Source organism: Fusarium verticillioides, chromosome 10, assembly GCF_000149555.1.
Source record: "Fusarium verticillioides 7600 chromosome 10, whole genome shotgun sequence".
NCBI lineage: Eukaryota > Fungi > Ascomycota > Sordariomycetes > Hypocreales > Nectriaceae > Fusarium > Fusarium verticillioides.
Window position 1 is genome coordinate 1,348,661 of NC_031684.1, and position 17,553 is coordinate 1,366,213.

General features: G+C 48.5%; 11 protein-coding genes across 12 annotated transcripts; 6 read left to right on the forward strand and 5 right to left on the reverse strand.

Annotated features, from left to right (window-relative positions):
- The first annotated feature begins 1,152 nt into the window (after positions 1-1,152).
- FVEG_08635 (hypothetical protein) lies at positions 1,153-2,272 on the forward strand. 2 transcript variants are annotated; one of them, XM_018897522.1, is made up of 3 exons: positions 1,153-1,709; positions 1,766-2,046; positions 2,100-2,272. In XM_018897522.1, exons 1-3 carry the CDS (start codon positions 1,213-1,215, stop codon positions 2,108-2,110), a joined length of 789 nt encoding a protein of 262 aa, XP_018755201.1. In that variant the 5' UTR covers positions 1,153-1,212; the 3' UTR covers positions 2,111-2,272. The 2 variants fall into 2 exon arrangements, with proteins under 2 accessions (XP_018755201.1, XP_018755200.1); XM_018897521.1 differs by having other exon boundaries at positions 1,154-1,709; positions 2,111-2,272.
- A 260-nt stretch (positions 2,273-2,532) lies between these two features.
- FVEG_16383 (hypothetical protein) lies at positions 2,533-2,736 on the forward strand (the record flags this gene model as incomplete). The annotated part of the gene is made up of 1 exon (XM_018905627.1): positions 2,533-2,736. One exon carries the CDS (start codon positions 2,533-2,535, stop codon positions 2,734-2,736), a length of 204 nt encoding a protein of 67 aa, XP_018755199.1.
- Positions 2,737-2,893: 157 nt separating this feature from the next.
- FVEG_08634 (hypothetical protein) lies at positions 2,894-3,739 on the reverse strand (the record flags this gene model as incomplete). The annotated part of the gene is made up of 2 exons (XM_018897520.1): positions 2,894-3,297; positions 3,331-3,739. 2 exons carry the CDS (start codon positions 3,737-3,739, stop codon positions 2,894-2,896), a joined length of 813 nt encoding a protein of 270 aa, XP_018755198.1.
- A 463-nt stretch (positions 3,740-4,202) lies between these two features.
- Positions 4,203-4,892, forward strand: FVEG_16382 (hypothetical protein; the record flags this gene model as incomplete). Its single annotated transcript, XM_018905626.1, has 3 exons — positions 4,203-4,312; positions 4,369-4,723; positions 4,776-4,892. The coding sequence occupies 3 exons, from the start codon at positions 4,203-4,205 to the stop codon at positions 4,890-4,892; spliced, it is 582 nt and encodes a 193-aa protein (XP_018755197.1).
- FVEG_08633 (hypothetical protein) lies at positions 4,533-6,454 on the reverse strand. Its single transcript, XM_018897519.1, has 2 exons — positions 6,235-6,454; positions 4,533-6,175 (listed from the first exon to the last, which is right to left on the reverse strand). Exons 1-2 carry the CDS (start codon positions 6,274-6,276, stop codon positions 4,925-4,927), a joined length of 1,293 nt encoding a protein of 430 aa, XP_018755196.1. The 5' UTR covers positions 6,277-6,454; the 3' UTR covers positions 4,533-4,924.
- A 363-nt stretch (positions 6,455-6,817) lies between these two features.
- Positions 6,818-7,583, forward strand: FVEG_08632 (hypothetical protein; the record flags this gene model as incomplete). Its single annotated transcript, XM_018897518.1, has 3 exons — positions 6,818-6,909; positions 6,964-7,382; positions 7,438-7,583. The coding sequence occupies 3 exons, from the start codon at positions 6,818-6,820 to the stop codon at positions 7,581-7,583; spliced, it is 657 nt and encodes a 218-aa protein (XP_018755195.1).
- Positions 7,584-8,180: 597 nt separating this feature from the next.
- On the forward strand, positions 8,181-9,611 carry FVEG_08631 (hypothetical protein; the record flags this gene model as incomplete). The annotated part of the gene is made up of 1 exon (XM_018897517.1): positions 8,181-9,611. One exon carries the CDS (start codon positions 8,181-8,183, stop codon positions 9,609-9,611), a length of 1,431 nt encoding a protein of 476 aa, XP_018755194.1.
- A 1,047-nt stretch (positions 9,612-10,658) lies between these two features.
- Positions 10,659-11,969, forward strand: FVEG_08630 (hypothetical protein). The gene is made up of 2 exons (XM_018897516.1): positions 10,659-11,082; positions 11,139-11,969. Exons 1-2 carry the CDS (start codon positions 10,799-10,801, stop codon positions 11,809-11,811), a joined length of 957 nt encoding a protein of 318 aa, XP_018755193.1. The 5' UTR covers positions 10,659-10,798; the 3' UTR covers positions 11,812-11,969.
- Positions 11,970-12,054: 85 nt separating this feature from the next.
- FVEG_08629 (hypothetical protein) lies at positions 12,055-13,176 on the reverse strand. Its single transcript, XM_018897515.1, has 2 exons — positions 13,016-13,176; positions 12,055-12,938 (listed from the first exon to the last, which is right to left on the reverse strand). The coding sequence occupies exons 1-2, from the start codon at positions 13,135-13,137 to the stop codon at positions 12,254-12,256; spliced, it is 807 nt and encodes a 268-aa protein (XP_018755192.1). The 5' UTR covers positions 13,138-13,176; the 3' UTR covers positions 12,055-12,253.
- Positions 13,177-14,656: 1,480 nt separating this feature from the next.
- FVEG_16381 (hypothetical protein) lies at positions 14,657-16,131 on the reverse strand (the record flags this gene model as incomplete). Its single annotated transcript, XM_018905625.1, has 2 exons — positions 14,657-15,824; positions 15,887-16,131. The coding sequence occupies 2 exons, from the start codon at positions 16,129-16,131 to the stop codon at positions 14,657-14,659; spliced, it is 1,413 nt and encodes a 470-aa protein (XP_018755191.1).
- Positions 16,132-16,835: 704 nt separating this feature from the next.
- On the reverse strand, positions 16,836-17,324 carry FVEG_08628 (hypothetical protein; the record flags this gene model as incomplete). The annotated part of the gene is made up of 1 exon (XM_018897514.1): positions 16,836-17,324. The coding sequence occupies one exon, from the start codon at positions 17,322-17,324 to the stop codon at positions 16,836-16,838; it is 489 nt and encodes a 162-aa protein (XP_018755190.1).
- Positions 17,325-17,553: the final 229 nt, after the last annotated feature.

Genomic DNA, 17,553 nt, shown 5'->3' on the forward strand with positions numbered 1-17,553 from the left:
AGGTATCTGGCTCAAATTACATACAAGCTTCTCAGAATCGACATAGCTTTCATAGTTAATAATGACTTGAAATCCTGAGTCCCCCACAATGCCGTTGTTGAAAAGAGTGAATGGCTAGTGAACAGATATTGCCTGACAAGATTATCGCTTTTGAGGTTTAGTGAGACGTGAGACAACGTTTGTAGGCCAGCCGTACAATCCGATCCACTTGTGTAAACGACACCACTGTTGCCATTCAAAATAGGTCTATTCATGCATGCTTCTATTCAGCGGGAGCAAAATCAGTCAACACAAAAGCAGTCCGTTGGGTACTAGATGTCACCGCCATCGATAACTTAGACTACCCCTACGACGACGGGTACTTCCAGTGACCAGGACCAGGCCAAGAAGCCGATAATACCTATCTTGTTGATTCTTCTAATAACTAATCAAGCCAAACTAGCATCTCGATGAGAGAAAACAAGCTCATGGCGGGCTCTTGTCTGTCCAATGACGTTCAGTCGAGCCCTGGATGAGCAAAGCCAAGTTGAAAGAGCACATGTTTGCCCCACCAATCCAAGACACTTGTTAACTTCATTGGTGGACAATCAACAGCAGCCGAGGCTGGTCTCACGATGACAAGTACAAGTTGTCCGGCAAACTTTCAACTGTGAAACAAGTATTCTTGATCAAGCAGTTCTCCAAACTAAACTCAAAAGAGGAGTTCACAGTAAGATTCTACGCCACAAGAGGGATCGACATGGTGAATTACCCTATCGATTGCACTGTAATATCGCTCGTGCATGGAAAACCTGGGTTCTGGTGGCACTAGCTACGCAGTCGCGACATCACTGTGGCGTAAGCTCTCCACCATGACCACTAAAAAAGCGAGAATGACAGGGCATCTGAGATTTAGAGTGACAGAATTAGGGATCGGCCAAGGATCAAAACCATCGATAGATCTGGCACTTTCAGGCACACAAAAGAAGTAAATTGTTTGCATGTTTCAATGCATCGTCATCGATCTTGAATCGTAGAAAGTTGTGCAAACAATGACGATCGATGACAGCATTAGCCACCTCAGCTGCCAAGGACTGTGGCATGAGCCCATTGATCTGCTAGAGCTATTAAGAGAGAGCTCTGCAGCTTATTTGACCCCCAAATATTCTGGCATCTGACTTTGAATCTACTCACTCATCACCCAAATCACAACAAAAATCTCACATATTCACAATGGCATCTGAACTTCCTCCCAACGCCCTCGGCAAATTGGCATCATCCGTCAAGAACATCGTGACTGGTGTTCCCCTCGAAGACCAAAACGAGACCACTGCGCCAGCCACCAAGCAAGTCGACAAGAGCCTCGACAAGACTGTTGACAAGACCGTCGAGGCCACCGACGATGCCACCATCCACAAGGAGAAGCAAGCTCCTGTCGTGCACGAAGACGTCAAGTCTCACGAGCATGAGAGAGTTGATACTGAAGTCGATCACGAGGTCCACCAGGATCATTACCATACCACCATCCAGCCAGTCAAGGACAAGAACGTCCTGCCCACCAAGCATGTCTACAAGGAGAATGAAGTTGAAGAGGAGATCGACCATCGCGATAACCAGGCCAAGATGAAGGCCAAGGAAGAAGCTGCTGCGATCAGGAACGAGAAGAATGTTGAGGACACTACCCACTCAAGAGAGTATGCCCCCGCGAAGGAGAATGAGCACATTCACCAGTAAGTACACAAGTTCGCGCCTCCTTCACGTACCAGACTCTTACATATTGTCCCAGCCATCTCCACGAGAACATCCAGCCCGTGATAGAGAGAGAAACCGTCCAACAGAAGGTTATCCATACTACAAATCGGATCCACGAGAAGGAGCAACTCAACGACGAGTACCATGAGGCCACCGTTGCCCCCGCAATCTCGATGGACGAGTTCAAGAACGGCGGTGCCAAGACTGGAACTACTGTCACCAAGGACATTGAGATGCCGGTGTCTGGCGTCAAGGCTGCGGCAAAGAAGAGGGAAGCTCTCGGAGACGTTGATGTCGAGGAGGGTTCCAAAGTTGGTAGGTCGAAATCTTCCCTAAGCCGAAAGCCTATGAAATAACAAGTTACTTAGAATCAATCTAGTGAAAAGGAAAAGAGGTTCTTCCTGTACAGTACTTGACTGTAAATGCACGTGCCATCGATGAAGAAGGCATGACGATGGAGAATTGTATTAATAGGACGGAGTTGGGATATCTACCTTCAGTACTTTGATAGCGAATGAACAGTCCCTGACTGAAGCAAGGAATCCTTTCTATGTGATGTGATATATTTCTCGCCATGAGCCACCTGACGTCCAAAAGCTCGTCTCGGGAGAATAACTCTATTCAAGGACAACCTTGCAGTGAGCACCGCTACCATTAGCAGTGCAGCTTTTATATGTGCCAGTCTCACATCCTTGTATCTCCGTTCATTGCATTGGATCTATGCTTGTTAAACTTTGAGGAGGCTTCTAAAAAGAGAGATTATGCACTCACCTCGCCCGTTCGATCACATCCGCGGTAGGAATGGCGCCCATCTTCGCTGCAGCATGGGCCGATTGTTCGACAAGTGTACGAAGCTCCGCCCTTGCCGCAGTCGTGCGGCGGGCCAGCAACGTTTCTCTCTCCGCTGGGCAGATTATGGGCAAATACACTTGTGGTGGTGTGGCTCAAGGAGCCAAAAACGCGTATGGCAACGGATATCTGAGTGTTCACATCCGCAAGCCTTAGGAGATTGTGGTTTCATGAGAGAACTTGCAGATGACCATCATATATCTCATAGAGGGGAATGCTTTTAAATGCATGCTAGGTGAAAGGATTCCTACAGATCCAACATGGTACTTTAAGTCATGTGAAGACTATGAAATTTATCTTACAAGTACCATAGTTAAACTTCCCCTAAACGACCGCCTTCAAGGAAATTAAGAGCTGATCTCTTGGCAGCATCCATGGCCATCTGGAAGATACTGGGGCCGATGCTAATTCTGGTAACCCCTAACTTGGCCAACTGTGACACTGACAGTGCTTCTGGAGTCTGACCTAGGCGTATCGCGACGTGGCCATCAAGCTCTTTGACAAGTGTCTGCACGTCAGCTTCTGTGAAGCCGGCACCATATCCGCGCCAGAAGAAAACAGTCGTAGCTCCAGCATCTAAGTACGCTTTGCCACGCCTCACTGACTCTTTCATACGCGTTTCATGGTTGAGATTCGCGACGTCTTCCAAAGCGAAAACGTCACAACGGGCGTTGATGACAAAGTCAGGGGGGCCTGCGTCAGCTGTGGCTTTTACGGCTAGCTATAGGTGGCGAATTTGCTCTCTCAAACGATACAAAGAATGCTCAATCCCTTGTCCGAGACCACGAGCTGGGATGCTGTCTTCAATGTTGGCACCATGAGCTCCAGCTTGGAACGCTTGGTTGACTGCTTCACGAAGACGAAATCCATAGCCATCTTGAAGGTCAACAGAGAGCGGCAAACCGGCTGATGTAGCCCTTGCAGCAAGGTTTCGGATTGAGGCTAGATTCTGCTCCATAGTGAGCTCTTCGTCTTCCACGCCTAGAGAAGCGGCGAAGGCCCATGAAGCGGTAGCGGTTGCTTTGACCGGTTTCGAGGTTTCGCTGCTGAGAGACAAGACCATGTTCAGAGAGGCTAGGTCCCATACTTTGGCAAATATAAGAGGCTGGGAAGGGATATGAAGAGACTTTAAGGTCTGCGCGAAGCAATTCGACCCCATGGTTGCAAATTGATTCTGTGTCCGTCGTGTCTTTTTCGAAAGAATGGCCCATACCATCAGTACCCATGTTCAGAACGGACTGCATGTATAGGCGGACATTAAATTGTGCCAAGATGGGTTATTGACAAGAATCCACATTTAGTCAAGTTAATGCAAGGGCGTGGAGGTGGTCTTGACTCGCTGAATTGACCGGCCCTCTAATATTCGGGCATTCTTATGTCAAGCTGCCCGACTCACCAGCAAGATTGGCAATACTAAAGCAATCTGGTCTTACCACCTTTCAAGAGGTATAGAATCTGCACACAAAACACTCAAAGTCCCCTTATTATCTTCTAAAGCTGTTGGCTTTCAGAGTACTCTGAGAGAAAGGCCTTGATGCAGTCCGATCCCAGACCAGCCACCAACCTCGACCCAAAAGTCTGGTATTACATTACAGAACAGGCTGTAGATACCAACTGCAATAATGACTTCAAAGGCGATGCTTCAAACGAACCAGGACACAAATTCAAACGATGCGAACCTCCACGTGTGGCCAGTGAAGAGGGATAAGCAAACCGTGGAAGCATATTGGCAGTTTGTAAGCCGCACCAACTTTCACACCAACTAATATACGTGATTTTAGCAACCAGTTGGTTCAACTTTGGCAGGTATATGCTTCGGTATTCACAGACCGACGCGGATAAACAGCTCGCCGTTAGCCTCTCCAACGACACGGCCGACGCAGATATGAGAACACGACCTTGCCTACTCGATGCAAGTAACGATAAAACACAATTGTGGGACGTTGCACAGTGGAAGCCGAACAACACGTACGGGTTCATCAGCGTCCACAATGGAACCAAGTTTCATCTAGAATGTATTCCTAATGGGCCAGTGTTTATGAGTTCAGATGTCGACGACACTTGGTATCAGACGCGACAGCACTGGCTTATGACAGGTGTATCAAGCGTGACCGACAAGGCGTTCAACACCACAGTTTCAGAGGTGAGAAAGTCTCTAAGAACTCTCGAGTAACTAGGTCTGACAGAAAGCGTAGGCTTCTCCTCCAATTCATCTAAAGACAACCCCACTTCGACCGCTGGTTCAGAATCATCGTCTTCAAACGGAAACATTTGAAGATGAAGGTCGAAGAGCAGGTCAAGTAGAAGGTTGATAAGATAAGATACTCGAGTACTTCTACTTAGTCTAGTAACAAAGCGATGATTCCATGGTGGCCATGTCGGGCTTTCCTGGATTGGTCTTCCTCGTAATCACAGAGTCTTCAATCACTCCTCTCAATGCCTGTCTGGGAAAGCCAGGGCCTTTCATCAAACAAACCGCTATCTTCGTCAAGTTCACTATAAGTAGATTCAGACTGACTCGTACTTTCGACGCTTCTATCTGCGGTCGTGAATCTTTTGACGGAAAAAGGTTGACAAAACTCCAGCTCTCTGGCTGGGCGCAGCTAGGTTCTAGGCGATTCCCCGACAGGATCGCCAAAGCACTCGAGTCCAGCTCGATGGTCTCTTTATCCACGAAGCGAGCGCCAAGTGCAACGAGCTGTTTCTCGACACCAAGGACGCTGAGGAACTGGGGGGCAGATGAGTCAACCATCGTGGCATCTGTGGCATAATTCGCTAGGTGGCTACCGGAAAACTCTTGATCCCACCACCTCCCTCCCCAAGGTAATTCTGCCAAGGTCTGAAGTTCATGCTTGCCAGGACCGAGCAGCCATCGCATTCTCAAGATCATTTCATCCCTTTCGCGGTAGCGAAGCGTCGAGCCAAACATACGACTCTCTTCTGATAGCGGTAGTGGAGCATCGATTGATCTGCTGAGAACAAGGCAGCCAACCTTGAAGCATGAATATGTGAGACGACAGATGAAAGAATTAAGGGACAGAGGTGGCAATGAGGAGGACCACAAAAGGGGGCTAAGAGGTGCTGGGATGGTGAATGGTGGGTAGCTTGCTTGGGAGTAGATTGTTGGAACTACCGGCAACGGCACGGTTGTGTCTTCAAACAACGGCATATTTATGGGGGAGTCGTCTGCAAGGGGCATCGGGGAAATGGCAGTCATCGGGTCGTCGGGAGTAGCGGTAATGGTAACAATGGGGTTTGAACTCGGAAGCTCATGTTCGGAGTCTTTGGGAGAATGATATTGGGTTTCGGTGGCTTTCCCTCGAGCCTTACGAGTCTTGGTATCCTGTTCGGGGTCTCCGGCTTCATTGGCCAGTGCAAGGATATCGGCAATAACGCCTTGAATTCTGGCTATCACGCCAGGGCTCTGTTGGACGACATCTTGCTGCAAGAGGCCGTCTGTAAAGTCCACTAATACTGTGCTCATTCTCTCAACCACGCCTTCGAGGTGCTTTATCCGGTTGCAGCGTGTCTCATCGACTTCTTGTTTCTTCCTCCGGAACTTTAGCTGCGCTGCCCTATTACGTGCGCGACGTTCCTAAGTCAATTGTTAGGTGACACGGAAAACTTGACATAAGAGACCCGAATAGACTTTACCTTGGCCTCTGGGCTGGGTGGCTCATTGGAGCGAGGAGACATTGTGACAGAAGAGCGGCACGTTTGTAAGCCGATTGTGTTTCTGCTGGTTGAGAGAGAAGAGCAGTGTTAACCTGTGACAAATTGTAATTATTGCTTCAGAATAGATGAGAGGGAATGGCCTTCAGTGGATTTGAACTGGAAGGTTTCAAGATACAGAGCGCAAGGCATAAAATGATTAGTGAAGGACAGTGAGCTAATCTGGGCGATCGGACCTTGCACTGAGGAAAATGACATAAACTTGCCCGACTGGCCCCGCTTTTGATGGCAGAGTCAAGGAGCTAACTCAACTGGGGCAAGTTTCAAGGATTAGGTTGTCAGCGACCATCAACCTCAACCCAAATTGACATTGTATTATTAAAGAACCTCGGGTGAATCAATTCGATGCGGGCATCAGTTTGAAGAACAAGAAAAAAAAACATGACGTCTCGCCCGTTTATAACACTTCTCGACATTCCAAGTATAACTCGGAAATCGTGGTCTCCAAATGTCTGGAAAGGTCTGATACCTTCGCAACGAGGCCGCGCATTAGATTGACTGTTCAATGGCAGCCCGGCTCGTCCTGAACTACAAGGCATTGCCATATACAACAGAATGGCTTGACTTTTCCAACCTCAGTACCCACATGAAGCCTCAGTAAGTTCATATGGTCCCAAATCTCATTTACATCAGTCATTGACACTAGCTCAGTGTGAACCCGAACGAGCCGCCTTTGAGCCCGCATACCGTACCCTGCATCCTGTTACAAGAGGGCGAGACCACAAGAGGGATCACGGGATCAAAATCGATTGCCGAGGAATTAGAGAAGAATTTCAACTCACCTTCACTTCAATTCGACTCAGAAGAATCCGCCAGGATCGAAGAATTGGCTGAGAAGCTACTGATAAGCAGCAGGCCGTTATGGGCACATCTGTTACCCAAGAAACTTCTTGTCCCATCAGATCTGCAATATTATGCAGACACACGAGCCAAAATGTTTGGAATGAGTCTCGATTCATATTATATTGAGCACGTCAGCCAGCAGCTTTGGTACCAGCTTGATGCGATGTGTCATGAAATCGCAGAGGCACTGGCTGAGACTCCAGGACCGTTTTTGATGAATTACCACCGTGAGAACAAAATCAGCCTTGGGAAATTTGATTATGTCACCGCTAACATGCAAAGCCTCGTACGCAGATTTTACTGTCGTTGCTCTTCTTCGATTCTTCAGTTGTGTTGATGAGACTATGTTAGATCACTTCTACAGTGCTGAACCGCAGCTCCTCAAGTTGTATGAGGCCTGCCAACAGTGGCTTGAACGTGATGATTGATTCATTGTATCTATATAACTATATTAAAGAGTTCTGGAGTTGAATTTCAGACAGAAAAGTCATCCCAGGGGGTTCTGATGACTCGGGCTTTGACCTCGCACCAAGTTCGTGATTTTGTAAACACGCAAGGGGTGGCAAGAATCTAGACTAATGCGGAGGACCTCTGTTCTTAAGTGACAGAAAGCTTAGTTAACGTTGAACAAGTTTTGATGTAGATTTCCAATCAAAGATGAGATGTCTCCGGCATCCAGGGGAAGGCAGGAAAACTTGAGATCTTCGTCCTAAGTGATGAGGAGGCTTAGGCAATTTAGTCTAAATCCAGAGGAGTCTTTACTGAGTTTATATTAGCATTCTCTTCTAAAGTCTGATATTTTCTTGCTCCTTGAGGGCACCGTAGTCCAGTGTCGTTGGTTGCTATATTGCAGTTGCTCCTGTCTGGATGATCTTTGACAGTGACTCACAGGTGCCTCCCTCACACGAGGTGTCAGGTGCGCTCAAGCAGTGAGGGGGCGGCAGGTGCACTCAGTATAAAACACAACCTCGCTTTTTCCATCCCACACAAGCTGCCTTTACATCCTCAATCATCGCAAATCCAAAATGTCGGCGATCAAGAGAACCGCGTCTCCAACGATGCAAGCGGCTTCCGCTGCCTCAAAGAGACCCCGGCAAGAAACCGACGAGCCTGGTGTTCATGTCATCTTCGTTGCCATCAGCCACCACAATGACATCGGTGAAGAGGGCCACGAATGCAGAATCCCCTGCGACCCAGCTCTTGGCTCATTTGAAGCTGGCGACGTCCTAGGCAGTTTGACCCCTCAGAGACTTCAGGAACTGGAAGTAGATCTGGGTTCCGGACTTGTCAGCAACATCGGCCCCAAAGAGACACAAAAGAATGGTCTAGTCGACTTGACTAGTCGTATCGCAAGATCACAAAAGTTCAAACCAAAGCTGATTCAGCCCGTCTGGAACGACCGCGTCGTTGTTCTTCATCAGCAGGTTCTCACCATGCTTTGCGCTGAAAGAACTCAACGCGTGACAGTTGAATACTGCACTCTCGACTGGATCATGCGCCTCATCGAAGAAGGAGGTAATTCTCTCGCTGATCAGTTTTGCGATCACAACCGCCCCATTGTCTTCTACATCCCACTTGACCCCAAAGATTGGAGCCTTCATCCTAAAGTTCGCTCTCTCTACGAAGCTATCGATGCACTCCAGCATTTGTTCAACAACGTCAGCGTTTATCCGGCATACCACGAGAGCTGGAACTACGGATTCAAAATTCCCGACATCAAGGCACTGGATTCTATCGCAACCCAAGACTCCACACCCGAACCATACAGTCACAGGCCCAAGACATGCCTGGGCACTGGAACCTGCAGCCTTGATGAAATAAAGGGGCCCCAATTCGTCAGGTTCGCGCTTAGTGACCGCGCGGACTACATGCATCACGTCACAACCCCGAGCTACAACACGTTTATTCATAACCAGCCCGTCACACAGGAGTCCGCCTCCGCCAAGAGGGTCATTCACCAGCAGTGCTTCTCGTCTGTCTCTAAATGGGGATACATACGCGTTTTCATGGTCGGCAATCGGATCATTGCCCGCAGCTTCAGCTCAAGCGACCAACGAACAAACGTACACAGCACATCGACTCTTCGCTCCGATTGCCACTTCGACTTTCGCGCCGATGGTCTTCGATTTCCAGATGCGGATCCAGAAGTGACTGAGCGACAGGAGGCAAAGCTGGAGGAACTCGACAACTTTTGCAAGTGGTGGCAGCATCAGCTCACGACGCATGACCCTGAGCTCTTTGAGTCTCTCCATGTCGGATGTGTTTTGAGAATTGGCCTGACGGAAGCAAGTCTTGATGGAAAGTTCTTTATCCTGTCGGTTCACAGATGGTTTGCGTCTCCCTTTTTCAGCATGGACTTGACAGCCAAGCCCTTCGATCAGTTTTGCAAGGCATTTGGGGAGCAGTTTGCACGAGTTTGTGGGTCCTTTGCTGCGGCGGATGCATCGGATATTTGAAGGAATTGAGAGAGTGTGGTTGATGGTTAGGGAGGGCGTTTGTTTATACCTGTTTGAGACCTTTGCTTTTGTGTGCATCATGTTAGCCTCAGGCAGCATTACTTCGGACCGTGACTATAGGTGCCGCCAATAAACTCAGTAAAAAATCTTCTAAACTCCGTAAAAGATATCCTAAACCCCATAAAAGATGTCCTAAATTCATGCAAGTTTTCCTAAGTCTGAGGATTAAGTTCGTGAGTTTTCTTTCCTCCCCTGGGCGCCTCTCTTCTTTCTCTCTGTGTGGTTTTTGGCGCCCCGCACCCGTCACGTTACCCTCGGCATCTTCAATATAGCACTGTCCCAATGTGCACAATGTGATAGGTCTGCTTGGTTCAGAAACGGCATGACATTATTCCCGGTGAGTTTAATAAGGCTGATGCGACGACTAAGCACCATGACCCTGGCATGATTGCCGCTACCCCAGGTTGACCAGCCGGGGACCCCCGGAGTCGGTTGATGAGGTACCCTACAGCTTGCTCTGAGATTGAGCTGTCTCTGTGATTGAGCTGCTGAAGTTGATGGTTCTTGTGATGCAACATGGCCTGATGTTTTTGCTCAATTCAATCTGGATATTGTCTTCTCCAGCTGAGAATACCGTGAATCTTTGCCGGCAGCTCTAGAATGACCTTTTGAGGTTGATGTAATCAGATATGCACGTGAAACGTTTCGCAGCACCAAACCAGTCGAAAAACGGTAATAAATCGTACGAGAACCATATCCGGTAAGAAGAGTCGGCAATCTATTCATCCAGAAGGTGGGAAAAGTTGGAGAAACAAAGATCCGCTTGGTGAGGAATCGGCATCTTGGTACGGCACCTGCGGGTAAGAAAATTTCCCCCAGTTCGGATCTCTTACCCCAAGATTGTGCTAGAGAAGACGAGCCAATAGACACGCAGTATTAGCAATGGTCATTCTGACGTGGAGAGCCGACTTGAATTGCCGCTACCGTTGGTGTCCATGATCCACGGCCCCGCCCCCTCCAAGTCTCCCGGCTACAGAAACGGCAAACGACGATTCATTTTCATACTTAACGGCGCCGCCTCCACGTTCTGTCCCAACCGTCTTTTCCCTCATCATCCCTCATCCCCAGATACCCCAGATCCCTAGATACCCTACATCCCTAGACAATTCCCTCCAATCATCATTAAAATGGTCTCCAACGGTACAAACGGCACCAACGGCGCCACGGCGCAATCTAAGTTCGACCCCAACTTCACAGACCATGTCATTGGCCTCATGAGCCCCGAGACCGAGCCTCGCCAGCGTGTCATCCTCACTTCTCTCATTCGTCACATGCACGACTTCTGCAGAGAGGTCGAGCTCACTCAGGACGAGTGGATCATCGGCGTCAACTACATCAACTCTCTTGGCCAGGCCTACAAGAAGAACCGCAACGAGACATGGCGCGTCTGTGACATTCTCGGAATTGAGTCGTAAGTTCCCCAATCAATTGCGCCTGCCAGATCGATCAATCGCTCACAATTGGTAGCCTCGTCGATGAGATCAACCACAAGGTCGTCACCGATGGCGGCAAGGCCCCTACATCCTCCAGCATTCTCGGTCCCTTCTGGTCTCCCGAGACCCCCTTCCGCGACCTCGGCGCCAGCGTCGTCCAAGACATGCCCAAGGACGGCCAACTCACATTCTTCCACGGCGTCATCCGCGACGTTGACACCGGAAAGGGAATCCCCAACGCCGTTTTCGACATGTGGCAGGCTAGCACCAACGGCAAATACGACGCCCACGACCCCGAGAACCAATCGCGCCACAACCTCCGCGGCAAGTTCCGCACCGACGCTGACGGAAAGTTCTGGTTCTACTGCCTCAAGCCCACAGAGTACGCCATCGACACATCTGGTCCCTCCGCCGAGCTCCTTAAGATCATGGGCCGTCATCCTTACCGCCCTGCTCACATTCACATCATGGTCACCCACGACGATTACCTCGGTGTCACTGCTCAGCTGTACCCCAACGACGATCCTTATCTCGAGACTGACACTGCTTGTGCTGTCAAGGACGATCTTCTCCTTGATTTCAAGCCTGTCAAGGATGAGCCCAAGGGCGCTGTTCTCGATTGCGAGTACAATGTCAACCTTGCTTCCAAGAAGTACAAGCCTGATAACACCATGTTGATGCAGAACGCCAACCAAGACAAGTTCTAAGAAAGTAAAAATGAAAGAGAAGGAAAAACCAAAAGAGAACGAAGCATGAGGATGTATATACATAGCATTGAATGAGTGGACTTTAGCGTTTGATTCATGTATTCGATGACTACTATGGACTAAATAGTAAGAAATGAAAGTTACTGCATTATGAACCATCTGCTCTCCATAAACCTTTCCTCACTTAAGATTATTGTCATGTACCATCAGTATGCTCGCCCGCAATTCAAGGGAATAGAGACCAAGATCACGCATGTTTCATGACCATCAAACAGTCCGATGATTTCACCGGACGAGATTCACTGTGCTGCAAATTTCAAACTATAAAAGATGTTTTCAATTGATAATAGCCTTTTATGAGCGCAAAATAATAAGACTTCTCCGCGTTAAGGCTTCTGGAGTTCCCGTGTTGAAACTATAGCATCTCATACCGCAAGTCAAATCAAACCACTCGAGTCATCATGCTCCTTCTAAAGCCAGTATTGGCAACACTACCAATACCAAACGAAGGTAGGACTCGTATCATACGTAAGGGTGTAGCAAAGCCAGTGTAGCGCCGAATGACACTGATCCGATCTTTGATCGTCATGCGAACTTGACGAGCATGGACGTCTAGACCGAGCAGATGAATCGGAGTACTGACTACCTGCGAGGCAGCCGGCATAAACAGTTGAGCCATCTTGAGCCTTGCATCATCAGACTGAAAGATGTTGGCAAACGGGGTAATCGACGCGAAGGGGAACTCGGCAAGCTTGGGAGCAATCATGGTAGGCAGGTTGAACGAAGCGTATATAGTCACCGCATCTCGCAGGGTAAACAGTGCATAACTCAGCAGAGGAGTCGACATGCCGCAGGACATTCTCGAAAAGTAAGCGTCTTTGAATATACTCAGCCCTGAACTGACGGTCGTGGTGGCGGCGAACTTGGCGGGAGACGAGCAGACGATGGAGGGTTCACAGTCGTATTGGATGGCGTTGAAGGAATCGAACATGTTGGCGGTTGCGTAGGTTCCGAAGTAGACAAGGAATGGTATGAAGAGAGAAGCAAATGTCGCCTTGGGCTTGGATGCCCATTTTCGCATGGATGACTTGATGGAGGTGTTGTTTGTTGCCTTGTTGAAGACGAGTCTAATGACATTTGTTAGTATTCACAGAACCTCGAGGATATCAAGATGGGATTGGGTATCTGCTGAGAGGGTACTCACTTATCAATGGCTGTCACCCAGGGAGTGACCAAAGCAGAAGCGAAAGCCGCAGCCGCGAGGTCAACAGCAAAGTACTGAAGTGTACAGCGCTGCTGCTCCCTAATACTCATAACATCCGTCATTTTGATAGTGCAAAATCAATTGAGAATATTGGAAAAGCTAAAGGACAAGATTAGAATATCATTGAGTTCTAGGTTATGACTCTTATTATAGTCTACGGCATTTGATACCGAGACACCGAAACACCGTGAAACCAGCCATCCAGGGCGACCTATCACAACACTTTGGCGTGCACAAGCGCTGAACTACCGCTGTAGGTACAGTAGCACTCAGCCCGTCATCGTCCGACAAGGCATTCCTCAACAAAATGACCAAATGCTTGCGATCATCACGAAAACGATCATGTCGCATGTCCAATGAGACCACGCGTAAGCTCACCTTGTGGGTCGACACGTTGAGCGGTGCGGCTGCGCTAATCTCAGCCGTCTTGCGTCGGGTTAACCAGGAGGACATGGTTGACTCACCTAGGTGACAATTACGTGGCAGGAATTCGGCTACGCTCGGGATTTGTTGAGACGACCGTGGTAGTGGACAGGAAGCTAGTGTCTCGACCGACATTCTTCTCTTATTCGGCTTCTGGGTGACTCCGCGTTTTCCCCCACGTCGGCATAAGAACTGAGTTGGGTTGAGTTGTTGAAGCGCTAGAGCTAACCCCGGATTCATCTTCAGGGGCGGGGCACGGACCTTGTTGTCAGCCTTGTTCGTCGACGTTGATCAGCTATGCCCTCTGCTTCTTCCGTAGTCGAAGTCATCACAGAAAACCTGATACTTCTGTGCTAAAATAGAAAGGGAGGATCGGTAGAAAAATCTAAAGTAAACTGGGCGAGACCATTTTCCCCCGCGATCAAGTCTAAAGTCCTTTCGAGGCTATTGCACCTGGCAAGAATGGGGAGCTGAACGCCAACATGTCCCAGTTCCTTGTTACCCATGGAGCATTTACATGGCCTGTTGCTCTTTCAATCACTCTCCATCCGCGATGCTTACTATTTCGACCTTGTTATTCCACTTATGACTTGCGTTATTCGGCTTAAGGCGGTTTATACAACAAGTCCAATGGGGACCTGTACTCCACTTCAAAGGTCAAGTGCAGAACATATTCATAAGTGGCATAGCCGATGATTCCCGGCATGGGACATCAGCTCTGCTGCTGGTCAGTTCAATCTAGTTGGATAAAGATCTGGAAGAAGAGAAGATAAGTTGTCGCAGCATGAGGCATACCGGCTCTGGATCTTGGTTGGCGCTGTCCAGTTCATCGTATTTAGCTAAGTTGTTGCTAACCATTGCTTTGTGCCCCTGTCATCCGCTCCCGCTAGCTTAAGAACGATCCAGTCCGTCAGAAAACGTATCCGTAATCGGGATCAAGGCCTGTGTAACTTTAACCTTGACCAAACGTCAATCTTGCTCAACAGTTTTCTCAACACTCCCGTATCCTACTATAAACAGAGTGTAAAATGCAGATAATATTTGACTCGGGAGTCATCTTCACCTGATACGAAGCTCCCTCCACCGAGATTCATCAGTACACTCGGGGCCTAACAGTTCACCTTCCATTACCCCGGAGCAGTACGTTTCTCCAATGCACTAGTAAGTACCATTTGTAGCATTCCGAAGCACTATAGGAACATCCATCCCTTGGACGATACAACAAATATCATTGGCCTCAGCGATCAAAGGAACCAATGCCATTCTTCCTAGTGCTGTCATCGCCAGGCGCCGATCCCTCGATCGCGGGATTGAACGTTCAGCATTTGACAGATCTCCCAGGGTAGGACTTGATGGAGGGAATGGAGAGATTGTCTCTGTTCCCGCCTTACTTCGAAGCCTCTCGCAGTACAGCAACAGATCATCAACATGATCGTCAGAAGCTGGACGCCCACGCGCAAGGGTCACGCTGAATGGCCTAATCAACTCTTCCGGAGGCATCGAAGTCTTGTCGAGAAGCTGGAGCCAGGCTAATTCGATGGGAGTGGTATTCTTTTCTCCCAGGTGTGGCTTCCAATCCTCGAGATCCCCTTGCAGATCGACAAACTTAAGTCTGGAGGATACCCAGGCCACAGTATCGTATTTCCAGCCTGTTACAGACAAGATATCTGGTGATGGAAAGGTTGGGTTGAACAAGGGACTTCCAAGACTAGCTCGAAAGGGCTTTTGACGATATTCGTAGGTGGAAGTGAGAGGCACTGGGCGATTACTCGTCTTGTCAAAAGTATTCCACCGCGGTACCCAAGATGGAATCTGGTCGTCCAGAAGCTCCGCCTCAGAGTCATGTATTATCATCGAAAGGACGTAGGGTCCTTCTCGTGAGTTTCTCAGGAGAGCCTTTGCTGCCCTGATCTGTTGTTGCTCCCATGGCTCAGTGTAGTCCGGGGTGACCATCACCTCCCCGTTAAAAGAATGTGCCAGCGGACTTCCAAGGGAAGAGTAAATTACGTCTCGTTGGTCCGTAACCTGTAGAGACCTTGCATAGAACAAAAGGTCCACATAGAGCTGTTTCCTAGCGGGATGAAGATCTTCCAAGATCTTGCTGAACAAAATCATATCTCTCCAGGTTGGCCGGTTGTCGAATGTGTGCATGATGTCTATGAAGACATCACTAATGAGTTTACCAACTCTAGCGCCCTTGTTGGGAGACGGTGCATGGATAGAGTACGCCAACCAGCTAGCAACGCTAAGCGCTTCGTAGAAATGGACTTGGTAAGTCCCCCAGCATAGATAGCATGCTTTTGCAAGTGCTACTTCTTGTACAATCCTATTATTGCGTCTTCATTAGCGGCTCTTGGATCATAGATCATATTCTGTGTGGATACTTACCAGACACGTTGGAACCAAGAGATGCCAAAGAGTTGAGCAACAAGATCCCATTCTCTGGCAGTCTTGGATACTCCAAGTAGCTTTGTGTCCCTTATCAGATTACCCATGGTCCATTCCGGTTGAAACTCCTGTTCCATCGCTATTCTGGCATTGCGAATGAAGCGGAAGCAATCATTTGCCACACTACTGTCATCTCTCCCAAGCCAGCACATAACATGTTTTGCTTCGCGAAAGATTCTGCCCATTTTTCGAACTTGTTGGCTTTTCTCTCTCTCATCCTTTTGGTTAATACACACTGCATCAGCCCAGAGAGATCTAGATATGTTTTTTAAGCGGAACGCTCGAAACCCCAGCTCGAGATTGGTCGTTACTGGAAGGGCGGCACCATCGCAAATAATCGTGGCCGTGATATCTGAGGAGCCCCAAACATAAGAGACTGCCTCATATTTACCTTCTGCCTTGCCCAGAAATACTTCCTCCAAGGTACAGTGGATAATATCATTGCCAGATCCCGGTTGCAGGTGCAAAATACGGATCGAATCATGAGTTGCCAAGGGCTGATACTTGTAACTGTTTGGATCTTGATCCATATCTTTCGGTCTCAAGGTTGACTGATGAACCAGTATTTCGGTAGGTTCAAGGTAGCATAGTCCCGATCATGAACTAAGATTCAGCAGATACACGTTACGCAACCTGCTTAAGAAGTTGACATCGCGACATAAGCGCTACTGTGAGACCTGCACACCCGTATGACCCAGATTGGCCGACTTGCAGGTTTGTGGCACGCAAAAGCCACACCGTAGCACTAAGTGATAGAGGTATGCCGCAGGCCAATTCCGGAGTATACGTAATGTGATGAGATACATTAGCTTCATAGCAAAAGCAAGGTATACCTAATTCACTCGCGGTACGATAAGAATCATGCTAAGTACAAAACAACCAAGCGACCTTAAAACGGTGCCTCGAAGCGCCATGATTCTCCACCATGATCATACTTCTTGTCAGACTCGCAGGATTCGCCCTCTTGACCATTATCCTTGTCATCGGATTCAGCGACGTTGTCTACACTCTCTGGTGTTCTTGGACGAGCGTACCAATCAGGTTGTAGCTCATCCCGGAATGATCTCCCATAGGTATCCGAATCCCCATAGTAAGTTCCAGTGCTTGAGGAGACAGGCTCACACTCCTGAGTAGCAGATCTGTCAACCCTATTGTTAGTGGGCTTCTCCAAGGGCATATGGATACACAACACTGATGAGATCATGACTGCTTCTTCATCTAGTTCCATGCGTTGATTATGATAGATCGGGCCCTCACGCGTTGCATCTGCAATACTCTTGTATTCTATTCCTGGGTCACTATGATCAAAGACTCTTGCGATCTGGGATACCCCAAATGGTCGGTGACTGCTGACAGAGTTGATAGGGAACTTGGTCATGCTCTTGACAGATGCGTCATGCCCTATACGGAGAGCAAGGTCTTCTGCGAAGGTGTGACAATGATTGAAGACAATGTTGTAACCAATTTTAGAATCTACTTGGTCTTGCACCAGCTCATTTGCTACCAATAGATGTTAGCCATCCAGCCTGCAGTGATACACTGTGATTTATTTTGTACCAATCTCTTCGATTTCATCAAAGGAATGATCGATGAAACCGTAGTATACG